Source organism: Macaca fascicularis, chromosome X (genome assembly GCF_037993035.2).
Source record: "Macaca fascicularis isolate 582-1 chromosome X, T2T-MFA8v1.1".
Lineage (NCBI taxonomy): Eukaryota > Metazoa > Chordata > Mammalia > Primates > Cercopithecidae > Macaca > Macaca fascicularis.
Genome location: NC_088395.1, coordinates 160,820,802 through 160,835,141, shown reverse-complemented (window position 1 = coordinate 160,835,141; position 14,340 = coordinate 160,820,802). Strand labels below are relative to the sequence as shown.

General features: G+C 42.2%; 1 protein-coding gene across 20 annotated transcripts in view; it reads left to right on the top strand.

Moving 5' to 3' along the window:
* The window catches only part of GAB3 (GRB2 associated binding protein 3), a 71,981-nt gene that overhangs the window by 27,717 nt on the left and 29,924 nt on the right, over nt 1-14,340 (top strand). For 9 of the 20 annotated variants that reach the window (XR_012430154.1, XR_012430153.1, XR_012430150.1 and 6 more), the window contains exons 2-4: nt 3,599-3,902; nt 6,438-6,654; nt 7,161-7,633. Coding sequence is in view for 10 of the 20 variants with exons in the window: in XM_074029739.1 (XP_073885840.1) it covers nt 3,599-3,902; nt 6,438-6,654; nt 7,161-7,633 (994 nt within the window). In the remaining 10 variants the exon portion in view is untranslated. Of the gene's footprint in view, nt 1-3,598; nt 3,903-6,434; nt 6,655-7,160; nt 7,634-14,340 lie in introns of all 20 variants that reach the window. The other 11 variants (XR_012430152.1, XR_012430151.1, XR_010584368.2 and 8 more) reach the window with 3 other exon arrangements.

Genomic DNA, 14,340 nt, shown 5'->3' with positions numbered 1-14,340 from the left:
GCTTTGTTTCATTGTAAAAAGCTTCGCTTTGGTGCTGGCAGACTGACTGCTTTCAGGGGCTTTGTCACATGTCTTTCATTTTCCAGAAGCCTGTAAGCCTGGTGGAACAGAACTGTATGTGGCCTCTGGTTTTACCTACTTAGCAAAGAGCTCCAAGAACACCCACTTCTGTTTTTGCATAATCACAACTCTTATGTAGAGATTTAAAAACCTAAGGGATGACACACTGGCAATTTTGCATGATTTAGCATCAAGACTACGCTACATCCTATTTAAGTTACTGTGTGACTGTTCTTTTTCCTTTCCACCTTCATGCCTGCCTTCCAGCCCTGCTGAACTACTTACGCAAAGTTTTCAGCCTTTCCACCTTAATGCCTTTGTGCATGCTGCTTCCTCCTGCCCCACTTTAGCCTCAGCTTAGTCACCACTTCTTCCCGGAAGCCTCCCCAGACAACTGATCTGACAGAGATGTCTCTTTTGTTTGTTCCCATAGCATCTTGGTTTTGCCTTATCGTAGCACTTATCTCACTGATTGCAATTGTCTGTTTATCCGTCTGCTCACTCCCTTGTTGCCCATGAGACTGTGAGTGGCAGGGCCTGTGGCTTGCTTACTTCATCTTCCCCGGTGTCTGCACAGTGTCCAGCATATTAGTAGGCTATCAATAGGTAATTGTTGAATGAATGAATAAAGCCCAAACTTCTTCATGTCACTCTTTCCATTGCACTCCCACCACTTCTGGTTCACTCTTCTGCTAGACCGCTCACTATCCTGAGTTGAAATCTACTCATATCATAATTCTACCCTTCTCCCTATCCCAGCTAGAGAGTGAGGTCTTTTTAGAGACCAGCTCTAATCTCCTTTTCTATCTTCATTGTCTAGCAGGATGCATAGTGCAGAGTAGGCACTCAATAAATAAACTCTTGGTGTTACTTCTCTTCCAATATTGTTATTAAAAGATAAGAAACCTATTGTCTCCATAACACTAAGAGCAGTTAATGTGAAACTTGTTTGTGTGCTCAATTTGACTTCCTCTTTTAGAATCATTTTTGGGAAGTGCAACAAAGTTCCTCTTTACATTTCCCCTACCAAAGTGGCTTTTGGAAAGTTTGGAGCACCCCATGCTCCCTCCTCATGAAAGCTTTCCTCAGCAGGCACACATGCCATTCTCTTATCCCCTGAGCCCCTTCCCTGAACTGGGTCTTATGTTCCTGTTTGCCTCAGTTGATGCCAGAAGCCCAAGTTTCCCACTTTCAAACCCCACAGCAAGACTCAAGCTACTTCTCTTATGTTTAGTGGCTCTACTCCCATCCAATGCCATGTTTTTGCAACAGGAATTCATTGAATCAATTTTTCTCTCCCTCTTGGGTCACCCCCACGAGCATACAAACATGCTGTTATTTTTCCTGTCTTAAAAACGTGGACTTAATCACACCACGTTGTTTGTCTCCTGAGTTTGTCTCCTTTTTTGACTCATGGCCAGACCTCTTCTCAAAGCTATATACTGTCTGTAAAGGCAGGAGCAAACCAGGGTTCACCTGCCCCAACCTGACACGGAGTGACTGCCTTCCTTCTGCTTGCTGCCCCTTGCCACAGTCCTGGAAGGGCTTTTTATTCTAAGGCATAATTGGAGGTCAGTGCTTCTTTGGATTCTCTGACATCTCAGATTCATGTTCTCTGAGCAGGGAGGGAGCTGAGAATACTCCAAATAGTGTCTTTTCCTTTTTCCCTGGCCTCTTGGTCAAAGCTGGTGGGCTTAAAAAGTATTACACATAAATGAAGCTAGAGATACGAAAGACTTCCTGTCCCAGGGGTCGCTGTACCTCCTGGCAGAACCCGACACTTCCTGCTGTCACACATGCTACTGCATGGGAGAGAAAACCACAGAGCTATAAATCTCTCCTATGCAACATTGAGTGTCTCCAATGGAAGAGAGCCCTGCGGTCAGCCTGTCATCCTTCTCTGTGCTCAATTCCCAACTGGGGCTCATGCCATAGTTCCCTACCGCAGAAAGGAAGCATACGCTATCCATGCAGGCTGGCCTGTCTGGCCCTTTGATGAACAAAGGGCACCTAAATGTAAGAAGACAAGGAACTCAAACATTTCCTTCCCCCTGGATCCATGAGAGGGCAGGGAAGTTTACAGATCCAGGGGACTCCTTAGGGCTTTGGTCAATTGAAAATACCTCTTTCCCCAGGCCAGAGATCTGCACCCTTTCTTTGTACTGAGCCAAGATGGTACTGTCTACATCAAACATTCTAGGTCAATGGTGAGTGGGGAGCCAAGGAGCCCTAGGTCATCCTCAGTAGTTCTCAGTGGCACAAAAGAGACCTGTCGTATCTTGGCACTGGCTTCTGTGGAATATCATTCTCTTTTCTTTTCTGAGCATTGACTGAGCTTTACCTGTTCATCTGACCTCCAGGCTTGGCTCTTTCCAAGATTCCTATTCCATTAACGAAAGTTCCTTTTAGTTTTTACAGTGTTTCAAAACGGAGGCACTGATAGCTTGAGGCCAATCCTGCCATGCCTCACCCCCCACCCCATCTCCAGCCTTTATAACAAGCAAAACCCACATATTTTCAGACGCTCCAGAGAGGAATTAGACCATCCCTTGTTGAGAAACACTGTGACTTAGGGGGGAATGCTTAAGAGTCTCCCATCTTTAAAAACTCCCTTGACCCCAGAGCTTCCCCCTTTACAGTCAGATGTTTCTGAAGAGCTGAATACACTTCCTCTCTCTATTTTTTTTTTTTTTTTTGACTTCACATCCATTACCGATCCTTCTATCCCAACCTACATTCCTACATCCCAATTCATTCCTACAGCTGTTTAGCTATGTGACCTTGGGCACATTACTTAATCTCTCTGAATCTCAATTTTATCAGACATAAGATGGAGATAGTAATAGTTACCCCTCCCATAGTATAGTTTTAGGGATTAAATGGATTATAGTAAAGCACTTAGGGTCTCTTACATAGGAATTGTAACTAACCAGGCTAGTTAATTCTCTGAGAATTCTATTAGTGTTTTAATCATCATTGGGAGTTTTATGGAAGACAATTTGTCACCTTTAGACACTGGCAATCCTCTCTCCTCCTCTCCAATGTGTATGATTTTCCTTCTTGGCCAGTTGTGTAGAACTTAAATAACAATGTTAGAAGATACTGGGGCAGTGGTGAGCACTTGTGATTTGCATCTGATTTTAATGTATGATATTGGCTCTTGAACTGAGATAGATAGATAATAGTAAGAAAGCTTCCTTCTAGTTCTTTATTGCTAAGATTCTTTTAAAGCTTAAGCATATGTTAAATTTGTACTACATTCCTTTGCTGCATCAATTTCAATGATTGTATAATTCTGGTCCTTCAAACTGTGGGTGTGAATCCCATTACTAGACTCTCATATCCTGACCTGTCCTTAAAATCATCCAATAAAGTAGACTTGAAGATGGGCACTAGTCCTGTAATACAAAGCGTTTCATCATTAGAATGGCTGATTTGCTTCCTTCCTGCTGTCCTTGTCATGACATGGGTTCTTGGCATAGCCTGAGAAGCAAGAGAAATTGGTCCAGTAACTCCTTATTGAATTGCCTTTCTGCAGGCCTGGCGCAAGCGCTGGTTTGTCCTCCGGCGAGGCCGCATGAGCGGCAACCCCGATGTCTTGGAGTACTACAGGAACAAGCACTCCAGCAAGCCTATCCGGGTAATAGACCTCAGCGAGTGTGCAGTGTGGAAGCATGTGGGCCCCGGCTTTGTTCGGAAGGAATTTCAGAATAATTTCGTGTTCATTGTCAAGACTACTTCCCGTACATTCTACCTGGTGGCCAAAACTGAGCAAGAAATGCAGGTGTGGGTGCACAGCATCAGTCAGGTCTGCAACCTTGGCCACCTGGAGGATGGCACAGGTAAGAGCGGAGTTGGGGCTCCCATGTGCTAAGGGGTATCCCAGGACTGGAGGGCTACTGCAGAAAAACAGTTCAAGATGCCAAGCCTGCCTCCTCGAGGGTGTTTTGGCAGGCTAATTTATGTCAGAACTGTCCCTACCAAATACGGTACTGGAAATTGCCCTCTTTTACTCAGTCCAAATGTGGGAAGGCAGAGTCCATACACACACTGAGCATTGTAGGCTTTAAAACCCCTTCATGTCTTTGCTCTCATTCAACCACAGTGAAAGTCAAATGTGGATGAGGATGTCTTCCCATGATGCTGACACTCATGACTTTCTAGAAATATCAAATATTACCACACTTCAAAATATTGTGGAACTCCAGTATTTCTGGTGCCTATTGAGTTGTTCATCACTAAATGGTAGAAAGAGAGAACTTGGCTACTTACCGTAGGCAAGAAAGATTTCCTGATACCTCCAAATGTCTCAAGTTCTCTGCAGAGGAAATTAGTTGTAAGTTTGCTCTGGGCCATTTCTGAACAGTGGGAGCAATTGACCCATGAAGAGTACCCCAAACTCTCTCTCTCTCTGCCACACGCACACACGCACACACATACACACAACTCTTCCTATGTAATTTACCAGGTATATTGTAACCTAGGGTTACAATTCACTTCCCTTCATGGATTTTGTTTTTGAGCCCCTGACATTATTGCAACATGCCCTTTTCCTCAAAATATGAGATTTTGAATCTGATTTCTTTTAGCCTCTTGGTCTAGTAGACAAAACTTGGCCCCTAAATCCTGTGATCTATACTTGCTTCAACATTTTAAGGGTTACTGTATGGTTTCCACCATCTGCCACTGAAATATCCACACTCTAACACTAGGTGGCAATGGAGAGTCAGAGTTATATCTCCCTCCAGGACAGGCACAAGAGAGTGTGCTTCCTGAGAACACATTCCTTTTCGTTTCGTGAACCAGGGAAGCGTATTAAGTGAGGCTATTCGGTAATATTGCTGAGCATTGAGAGCACTCAAATAAAAGGAAATGAAGTGACGGCAAGTTCTTTATCCTTGGTACAATGGACAAAACTTAATTGGAAAGTCGCATTAAGTAGGTTCTGGCTAGAGTCTGACATTATGCAAATCAAGCAGAGCCTCCCTGACCAACTTCTCCAGCCTTGCTGCTGGCTGTTTACCACCCTATTCCACACCTTCAGCCCTAAATAGGTATATCGTCATATACTGTGTTATATGTCTCCTCTGTTTCTTTCCTTATCCAGGAGTTATCCTAAAACATATGTACATAATATGTTTCCCAATAACCCAAGAGCAACAGGAATGAGTAAGGCACCAGGCCAAAACCGGAGAGCCTGCCCCGGCGTGAAGTTGGAGGAAGCCAGAAAACTCACCTGTGACCCTTTCCATTCTCTGTAGCCCCCCTCAGTTTTTAGAACCACGTAAGAGCAGGGTCCTCTTCATCTGAGAATTACACCCAAAGGGCTTTCTTGTGACTTTTCACAGAGTGTTTGGTTCTGTCTCCGGCAACCATATAGTAGTCAACACATTGTGTGTGTACCCTGGCCAGGAGCTCTGTTGAAATGCTTTTGTATAGTAACTTGTCTCATCCCCACAGCAGTTCTATGGCCTATGTGTGATTATTATCTCCACTTTATAGAAAAGGAAACTTGGAGAAGGCAGGCCATGTAGTAATGGCTATGTAGTAGAGCCTGGACTTGAACTCAGGCAGTTCTGGCTCATCCTGACTCAGGAATCCTGGACTATTAACTTGGTTCAAAGGGGAAATAAAAGCAGGCTTTTCATTAGCTGTTTCTGATCTGAAGTTCTCATTGGTTCCTGATTCAAATTCATCTTAAGGGCCATGTTTTCAGGTGATAGGGAGGATGTTATGCTCCTTGAGAAAAAGGAATGTGCTTTTCCAGCCACCACAGCACAGTGTTTCTTTCCTTCCCTTTACTTATAACAGTGATGAACAGGATTCTTTCTTTATGTGTTATTTGTCTGTCTTCTCTGCTAGAATCTAAACTTCGATAAGGGCAGGATCTTTGTCTTGTCTGTATTGTGAGGGTTAGTGGCATTCCGGGTACATGGTAGATGTGATAGGTATTCTATATAGACATATACCGATATAAACATGTATAGATACACATACATATATGCACAAGTACATATATAATTATATGCATGGACTTGTTATACATACATATATATATGTATGTTTGTTGAGTGAAAAAACAATGATGCAGGGCTGCTGCTGAGGGCCATAAAGAAGCTGTGTGTAGACTAACTGCAGAGTTTTAGGCCAAGAATGCTGGGTTTTTTACTCTTAATTGATTCAACACTTTGCTCTTGAAACATTGGCCTTCTTTCCCAGACATTGTTTACAGCTTAGGGAAATGGTCTCCTCCATCAGTACAAACACCAGCTGTGATTTGCATCTTCTGTTTGGCTTCTTTGATGCTGTTTGAGAAATTTTGAGTGCGTGTTATAGCCATTCTTAAACATTAACCTGGGAAATGATTTCTCCAGCAGATTCCATGGAGAGCCTCTCTTACACACCCTCCTCCCTGCAGCCATCCTCTGCCAGCTCCCTTCATACCGCCCATGCTGCCAGCTCCTCCTTGCCAAGAGATGACCCAAACACTAATGCTGTAGCCACTGAGGAAACAAGAAGTGAGTCAGAGCTTCTCTTCCTTCCAGATTATCTGGTTTTGTCCAACTGTGAGACTGGAAGACTGCACCATACCAGGTATGTTTATGCCCAGGACTCTGTCTGAGCTGGGCCTGCTAGCATGCTCTCTAGAGTCACACTGCCTCCTCTTGCAGAGTCTGTAGCTGAGATGTGTTCAGTGTGCTTCACCAAATTAGTCCATTCAGTGGTAGCATTTTCTAGTGGGTGTGTCTGCTCTCATCTCTCTTCCTGCCAATGTCAAGGCAGGAACAGATTGCTATGAACCACTGTGAAAGATGAAGCATGTAGTATACTAAACAGAATGAGTCATGCATTTCAGCATTGTGGTTTCATTTCTAGCCTTGCATTTTCATGTGTATCTGATGCTTAGAGGATGAAAAAATCAACAAACCATTTTTCTTTTGCCACACCAAGGGGTTGGTGTAACTGAGTGTTGTAGAGGGAATGTGGCTGTGCAAGTAGCAAGCAAGGTGGTACTGGGGGGATGGGAATGAGGCCAGTGTTGGTTTTGTGGTAGGCGGATGGCTGCATTTTAGTCCAACTTACCTGCTTTTCTTCCCCAGTCTACCCACCAGATGTGATAGCTGGTCAAACTCAGACCGTTCATTGGAACAGGCTTCATTTGATGACGTTTTTGTTGACTGCCTGCAGCCGCTCCCGTCCAGTCATTTGGTCCACCCCTCGTGCCATGGCAATGGAGCTCAGGAGGTGCCATCCTCGAGGCCTCAGCCTGCCCTGATCTGGAGTAGAGAAATCAATGGGCCACCCAGGGACCACTTGTCTTCTTCACCATTGCTGGAAAGTTCCTTAAGTTCCACCATTCAGGTAGATAAAAATCAAGGTTCCTTACCCTGTGGAGCAAAAGAACTAGACATTATGTCCAACACTCCACCTCCCCGCCCCCCTAAGCCAAGCCATCTGTCTGAACGGCGCCAAGAGGAGTGGAGTACACACAGTGGCAGCAAGAAGCCAGAATGCACTCTGGTTCCAAGAAGAATCTCTCTCTCTGGTTTAGACAACATGAGAACGTGGAAAGGTAAGTGTTGGGTCCTAAGATTCAGGCGCCAAGAAAACCCTGGCTCCTCCTCACTCTTTGTGTCCATGTGAGGTCATGCCAGTGGACCCAACCAATGGGGCTACATTTGAATTACCTTGATGTGTACAGCTTGGTAAAAAGCCACATCAGTAGTGTGTACTTGTGTACATATGTGCTTGTCCCTTGCTCAAGCTGGCCTGATCTTCTAATGGGGCTGGATCCTTGGTGGAAGCATATACCCTGAAAGCAGCACTCTTCTGTTCCCAGATCCCCCCACCCTTCCTTTGAGCCTGGCCACCAGGAGAGACATTTAGGTCCCCATAGATGCTGCAATAGGTTGGAACACTGGTCCCTTGTGATGGGCTTGCCCATGCAAGTCCTTGCCCATGTGGTAAGCTTTCCACCTGAATCTGAGATCCTAGTGTTTTTTGGAGTCACTCAGGGACCCACTTAGTACAAAAGTTGATGTCTTTTGTCTCAACTCAGTCCCATTCCCTTCTTTGTCTCTCTCTCACATACATAGAGAGCCCTGAGACCACAGATCATCACTGCCTTCTGTTTTTCAGCAATCCCATCAGCCTCATTCATCATCCAACTAGACTTATTCTTTCCAAATTCTAACTGGCTGTACAAAGGGCCCTCCCACAGCCGTCTTTTGCCCTTTTCTATAAGGCCATTTATCCTCACGAGGTTATCTTGCAATTCTGCTTGCAGTTCCATCTTCCTCCACCTGTTTCTTTCCACCTGGGCCTCTCTGGCCTTCAGAAGCAGTTTGGTGAAAGCCAAGTTAAGCCCATTCAGTATAGTTTTTTATTGCGGGATCTGGCCAGCAGCCCACAATGCAATGGTACTCTCTCTTTGTTCCCAGGCGGATCGGCAGGTCGAGAAATAACAAACACACACAAGATAGTGAAAGCTAGGTCCAGCGGGGTCACCACCTTCTGGTCCCGTGGTGCCAACAATGCACTGGATATGCCAGCATTTATTATTAAGTTTAGCGAGGGCAGGGGTAGGTTAGTGAGGGATTTAGGGTCATTTGATTATGAGGTGAGATGGTCACATGGGGATTAAGTAGTTCTTTAACATAACATCTGCATGCAGAAGTACAGTATACAGAGATAAGAATTTACAGTATAGTGTGTGCATCCAGAATTTCTAACAGAGCCTTAAAGCAGGCACACCATCTTTCCATAACCTATGATTAGAAAGATATTAATCAGCAGTAGCAGTTGCAGCAAAAGCTGGTTACAAACAATTCATAGAAACAGGACGTGAAGTTAGACAACCGGTTAGACCAGAATTTCTCAGAAGGGGATATGCCTTAACCCTAAAGAGGCCTAGAAAAGCTGCAGCAAGATGAGGACGTTTATAGCCCTATCTTATCCATATGGACAGGCGCCCCCCATGCGTCTGTTTATAGGCTCTCCACAAGGGTCGCATTCCATTCCCAGAGCTATGAACATCTGCTTTTCTGGGATAGGAATCTTGATGATGTGAAACCTCCCTGACTGCATGTCCATTCATAGACTCTCTGCAGGGGGAAGCACATCACCCACTATTGGCTCATTCTGGCAGCCCAACCTTGCATTGTCTTTATACAATCCTGCATGCAATTTTGTATTCACAATAATCAGGAGAATTTCGTCTTTTATTCTGTAGCAATAGTTTCAGGGAGTCTCCCTAGAGTTTTTCAGTAACCTCTTCTTTACTGCTTTGCTGGGCTACCTCATCTTTCTGCCGTGAGCCAACCAACCTTAACATTTTGCTCTTCTTTCTTACATCAGTCTGTATCTCTTAGATACACAGACACAGAAACTAATTATCTCTGTGTCTTTCTCTTTTCTTCTCTTTCTTTCTCTCTCCATTGAAATATAATCACCCACACATCACTACTTATTTAGGCCACGTTTTCAAGGAATTATGGAAAGTGGAAGGAGTGCACATTTATTTTCAAATTGTACGAATCTCTCATTCTGACTGAGGATTTAAGTTACTGGCAAAAGCCTTCCCTAATGTCCCTCCATTACATATGTTTCTTCCTTTTGACTATCCTTATGAAATAGGTGTATACTGATTACACAAATGATCTGGATGTGCTAACATGTGTGAACAGTTGACAAAAAGGGAAAAATGAAAGTGGTTAAGCACATTTTAGGAAGTGAAATGAATAAAATCGGTAGAATAATAACATATGAAAATGAATCAAAAGTCTTAAATTGAAGAACAAAAACTTGAAGTAATTTGAAATTTCAACACAAACATAAAACAATTAGGTTGTGTTATTTTACATGAAGGCAAACAAAGGTTAAAACTAAGTAAAATAGAGGTTTTGATCATGAAACAAAGACCAAGACAACAGTGATGCCTAGAAGCAAAATGGCTCTGATAAAGCAGAGGGAATGCATAAAGTTTATTGTTCCACCTTTCCCACCAAGATTTGCCTGGAATCTGTGTTGGGGCATGGTGGCAGAGTGAGGTCAAGGTTCATTTTTGTCCATCTGGATCTCCATCCAATGACCCTGCAAGGCTGTCCTGCCCCCATGGCTCTCCAGCGCCCCCTCTGCCATAGATGAAGTGCCCATGTATATGAGGTCTGAGTCTCCTTTCTATCCCTTGGAGCCCACTTGTCCAGCTTGCACCAATACCACACTCTCTTAATTACTATACCATTCTATCTTAATATCCAATAGGACAAGTCCTCCTGCCTTTAAGAATATAATGGCTATTCTAGGGTCAATTTTACAGTCAACTGGTCAGGTTCTAGACACACCTATATAAATATATTGGGGATTTGAGGAGATCTGTAGATCAGTTTGTGAAGATTTGACATCTTTACAATGTTGAATTTTCCAATCCATGAATAGGAAATATGCTTCCATTTATATAGGTCTTATTTTTGTATTTTAAAATATTTAATTGACAAAGATTTCATATATTCAAGGTGCAAATGCATATGTATCAGAACATGATGATTTGATATGCACGTGCATTATGTACTGACTATTACAATCAAACTAATTAACACATCCATGGCCACCCATGCTGTACATTGGATTCCCCAGACTTGTTCACTTATCACTGAAAGTTTGTACCTTTAGACCAACATATTCTCATGTACCTGCATTCCCCAGTCCCTGACAACCACCATTTTACTATTGCCATGAGTTCGACTTTTTTAGATTCCACGTATAAGTGAAATCATGCAGTATTTTTTTTTCTGTGCCCAGCTCATTTCACTGAACATAATCTCATCCTGGTTTACCCATGTTGTCACAAATGACAGGATATCATTCCTTTTTAAGGCTGAGTAGTATTCCATTCTGAATATATACCACATTTTTTATATCCATTATGTCCTTTATCCATTCATCCAGTGACAGACACAAATTGACTACATGTTGTATTAGTCCATTCTCATACTGTTGTAAATAACTATCTGAGGCTGGGTGCGGTGGCTCACACCTGTAATCCCAGCACTTTGGGAGGCCAAAGTGGGTGGATCACAAGGTCAGAAGTTCAAGACCATCCTGGCCAATATGGTGGAACCCCATATCTACTAAAAATACAAAAATTACCTGTGTGTGGTGGCAGGTACCTGTGGTTCTAGCTACTCAGGAGGCTGAGGCAGTAGAATTGCTTGAACCTGGGAGGCAGAGTTTGCAGTGAGCTGAGATCGCACCACTGCACTACAGAGCAAGACTTCATCTCCAAAAAAAAAAAAAAAAAAGAACTGCCTGAGACTGGCTAATTTGGGTAATTTATAAAGAAAAGAGATTTAATTGACTCACAGTTCCACAGGCTGTACAGGAAACATGGCTAGGGAGGCCTCAGGAAACTTACAATCATGGCGGAAGATGAAGAGGAAGGAAGCATGTCTTACATGGCTGGAGCAGGAGGAAGAGAGTGAAGGGGGAGGTGCTACACACTTTTAAACAACCAGATCTTGTGAGAGCTCTATCACAAGACAGCACTAGGGGGATGGTGCTAAACCATTAGAAACCACCCCCATGATCCAATCACCTCCCACCAGGCCCTACTTCCAACACTGGGGATTACAATTCAACATGAGATTTTTGGGGGACACAGGGCCAAACCATACCACATGTTGTGGCTATTGTGAATAGTGCTGTAATAAACACAGGAGGGCAAATATCTCTTTGACATACTGATTTCATTTCTTTTGGATATGTATCCAGAAGAGAGATTGCTGGATCATAAGGTAGTTATATTTTAGTTTTCTGAGGAACCTCCATACTGTTTTCCATAATGGCTATACCAATTTACATTCCCACCAACAGTGTACAAGGGTTCTCTTCTCTACACCCTCTCCAACACTTGTATTTGGTTGGGCTGATACTTTGTGTGGTTCTGATTTGCATTTCCCTGATGGTTAGTGATGTTGAGCATTTTTTCATATACCTGTTGACCATTTGTATGTCTTCTTTTGAGAAATGTCTATTCAGATCTTTGCCAATTTTAAAATTAGGTTATTTAGTTTTTTTGCTACTCAATTATGTGAGTTCCTTATATATTTTTACTGTTAACCCCTTATATATGATTTGCAAATATTTTCTCTCATTCTCTAGGTTGCCTTTTCATTTTGTTGATTGTTTCCTTTGCTGAGCAGACACTTGTTAGTTTGATGTAGCTCCACTTGTTTATTTTTGCTATTTTTGCCTGTGCATTTGGAATCATATCCAAAGTATCATTGTCAATACCAATGTCAATGAGCCTTTCCCCTATATTTTCTTCTAGGGGCTAAATGGTTTTAGATTTTACATTGAAGTCTATAATCCATTTCAAGTTAATTTTTTGTATATGGTCTAAGAAAAGGGCCCAACTTCATTCTTTTGCATGTGGATATCCAGTTTTCCCAACACCATTATTAAAGAGACTCTCCTTTCTTTGCGCTCTTGTTAAAGCGTTTTGGATTTTGATTTTATATCCAGCTTTTTGAAACTATGGATTATTTTGTCTTTTCTTTGCATATAATTATATTGCCTGCAAATAATAATAGCTTTGTTTTTTCTTTAACAACTTTATATTTTTCATTACTTTTTCTTTTTTTTTCTTTTTTTTTTATTATTATACTTTAAGTTGTAGGGTACATGTGCATAACGTGCAGGTTTGTTACATATGTATACTTGTGCCATGTTGGTGTGCTGCACCCATCAACTCGTTATTTACATCAGGTATAACTCCCAATGCAATCCCTCCCCCCTCCCCCCTCCCCATGATAGGCCCCGGTGTGTGATGTTCCCCTTCCCAAGTCCAAGTGATCTCATTGTTCAGTTCCCACCTATGAGTGAGAACATGCTGTGTTTGGTTTTCTGTTCTTGTGATAGTTTGCTAAGAATGATGGTTTCCAGCTGCATCCATGTCCCTACAAAGGACACAAACTCATCCTTTTTTATGGCTGCATAGTATTCCATGGTGTATATGTGCCATATTTTCTTAATCCAGTCTGTCACTGATGGACATTTGGGTTGATTCCAAGTCTTTGCTATTGTGAATAGTGCTGCAATAAACATACGTGTGCATGTGTCTTCATAGCAGCATGATTTATAATCCTTTGGGTATATACCCAGTAATGGGATGGCTGGGTCATATGGTACATCTAGTTCTAGATCCTTGAGGAATCGCCATACTGTTTTCCATAATGGTTGAACTAGTTTACAATCCCACCAACAGTGTAAAAGTGTTCCTATTTCTCCACATCCTCTCCAGCACTTGTTGTTTCCTGACTTTTTAATGATTGCCATTCTAACTGGTGTGAGATGGTATCTCCTTGTGGTTTTGATTTGCATTTCTCTGATGGCCAGTGATGATGAGCATTTTTTCATGTGTCTATTGGCTGTATGCATGTCTTCTTTTGAGAAATGTCTGTTCATATCCTTTGCCCACTTTTTGATGGGGTTGTTTGTTTTTTTCTTGTAAATTTGTTTGAGTTCTTTGTAGGTTCTGGATATTAGCCCTTTGTCAGATGAGTAGATTGCAAAAATTTTCTCCCATTCTGTAGGTTGCCTGTTCACTCTGATGGTAGTTTCTTTTGCTGTGCAGAAGCTCTTTAGTTTAATGAGATCCCATTTGTCAATTTTGGCTTTTGCTGCCGTTGCTTTTGGTGTTTTAGACATGAAGTCTTTGCCCATGCCTATGTCCTGAATGGTACTACCTAGGTTTTCTTCTAGGGTTTTTATGGTATTAGGTCTAACATTTAAGTCTCTAATCCATCTTGAATTAATTTTCGTATAAGGAGTAAGGAAAGGATCCAGTTTCAGCTTTCTACTTATGGCTAGCCAATTTTCCCAGCACCATTTATTAAATAGGGAATCCTTTTCCCATTTCTTGTTTCTTTTTCTTATGTCACTGCATGGGATAAGAAGTCCAAGAAATTACTGAATAGTCATGGTGACAATACGGACCCTTGTATCATTGCTGATCTCAGATAGAAAGCTTCTAATATTTCACCATTACAATGTGGTTTGCTGTGGATGTTTGTAGATATCATTCATTAGGCTAAAGTCATTCACATATTTTCTACTTTGCTAACTGTTATTTTCTAAAGTCATGAATGGATGTATTTCTTCTATTTTTAATTGACAAATAATTGTATACATTTATGGGGTACAATATGATGTTTTGATATACATCTATATCATGGAATGATTAAAATCAAGCTAATTAACAAACATTACCTAATATAATTA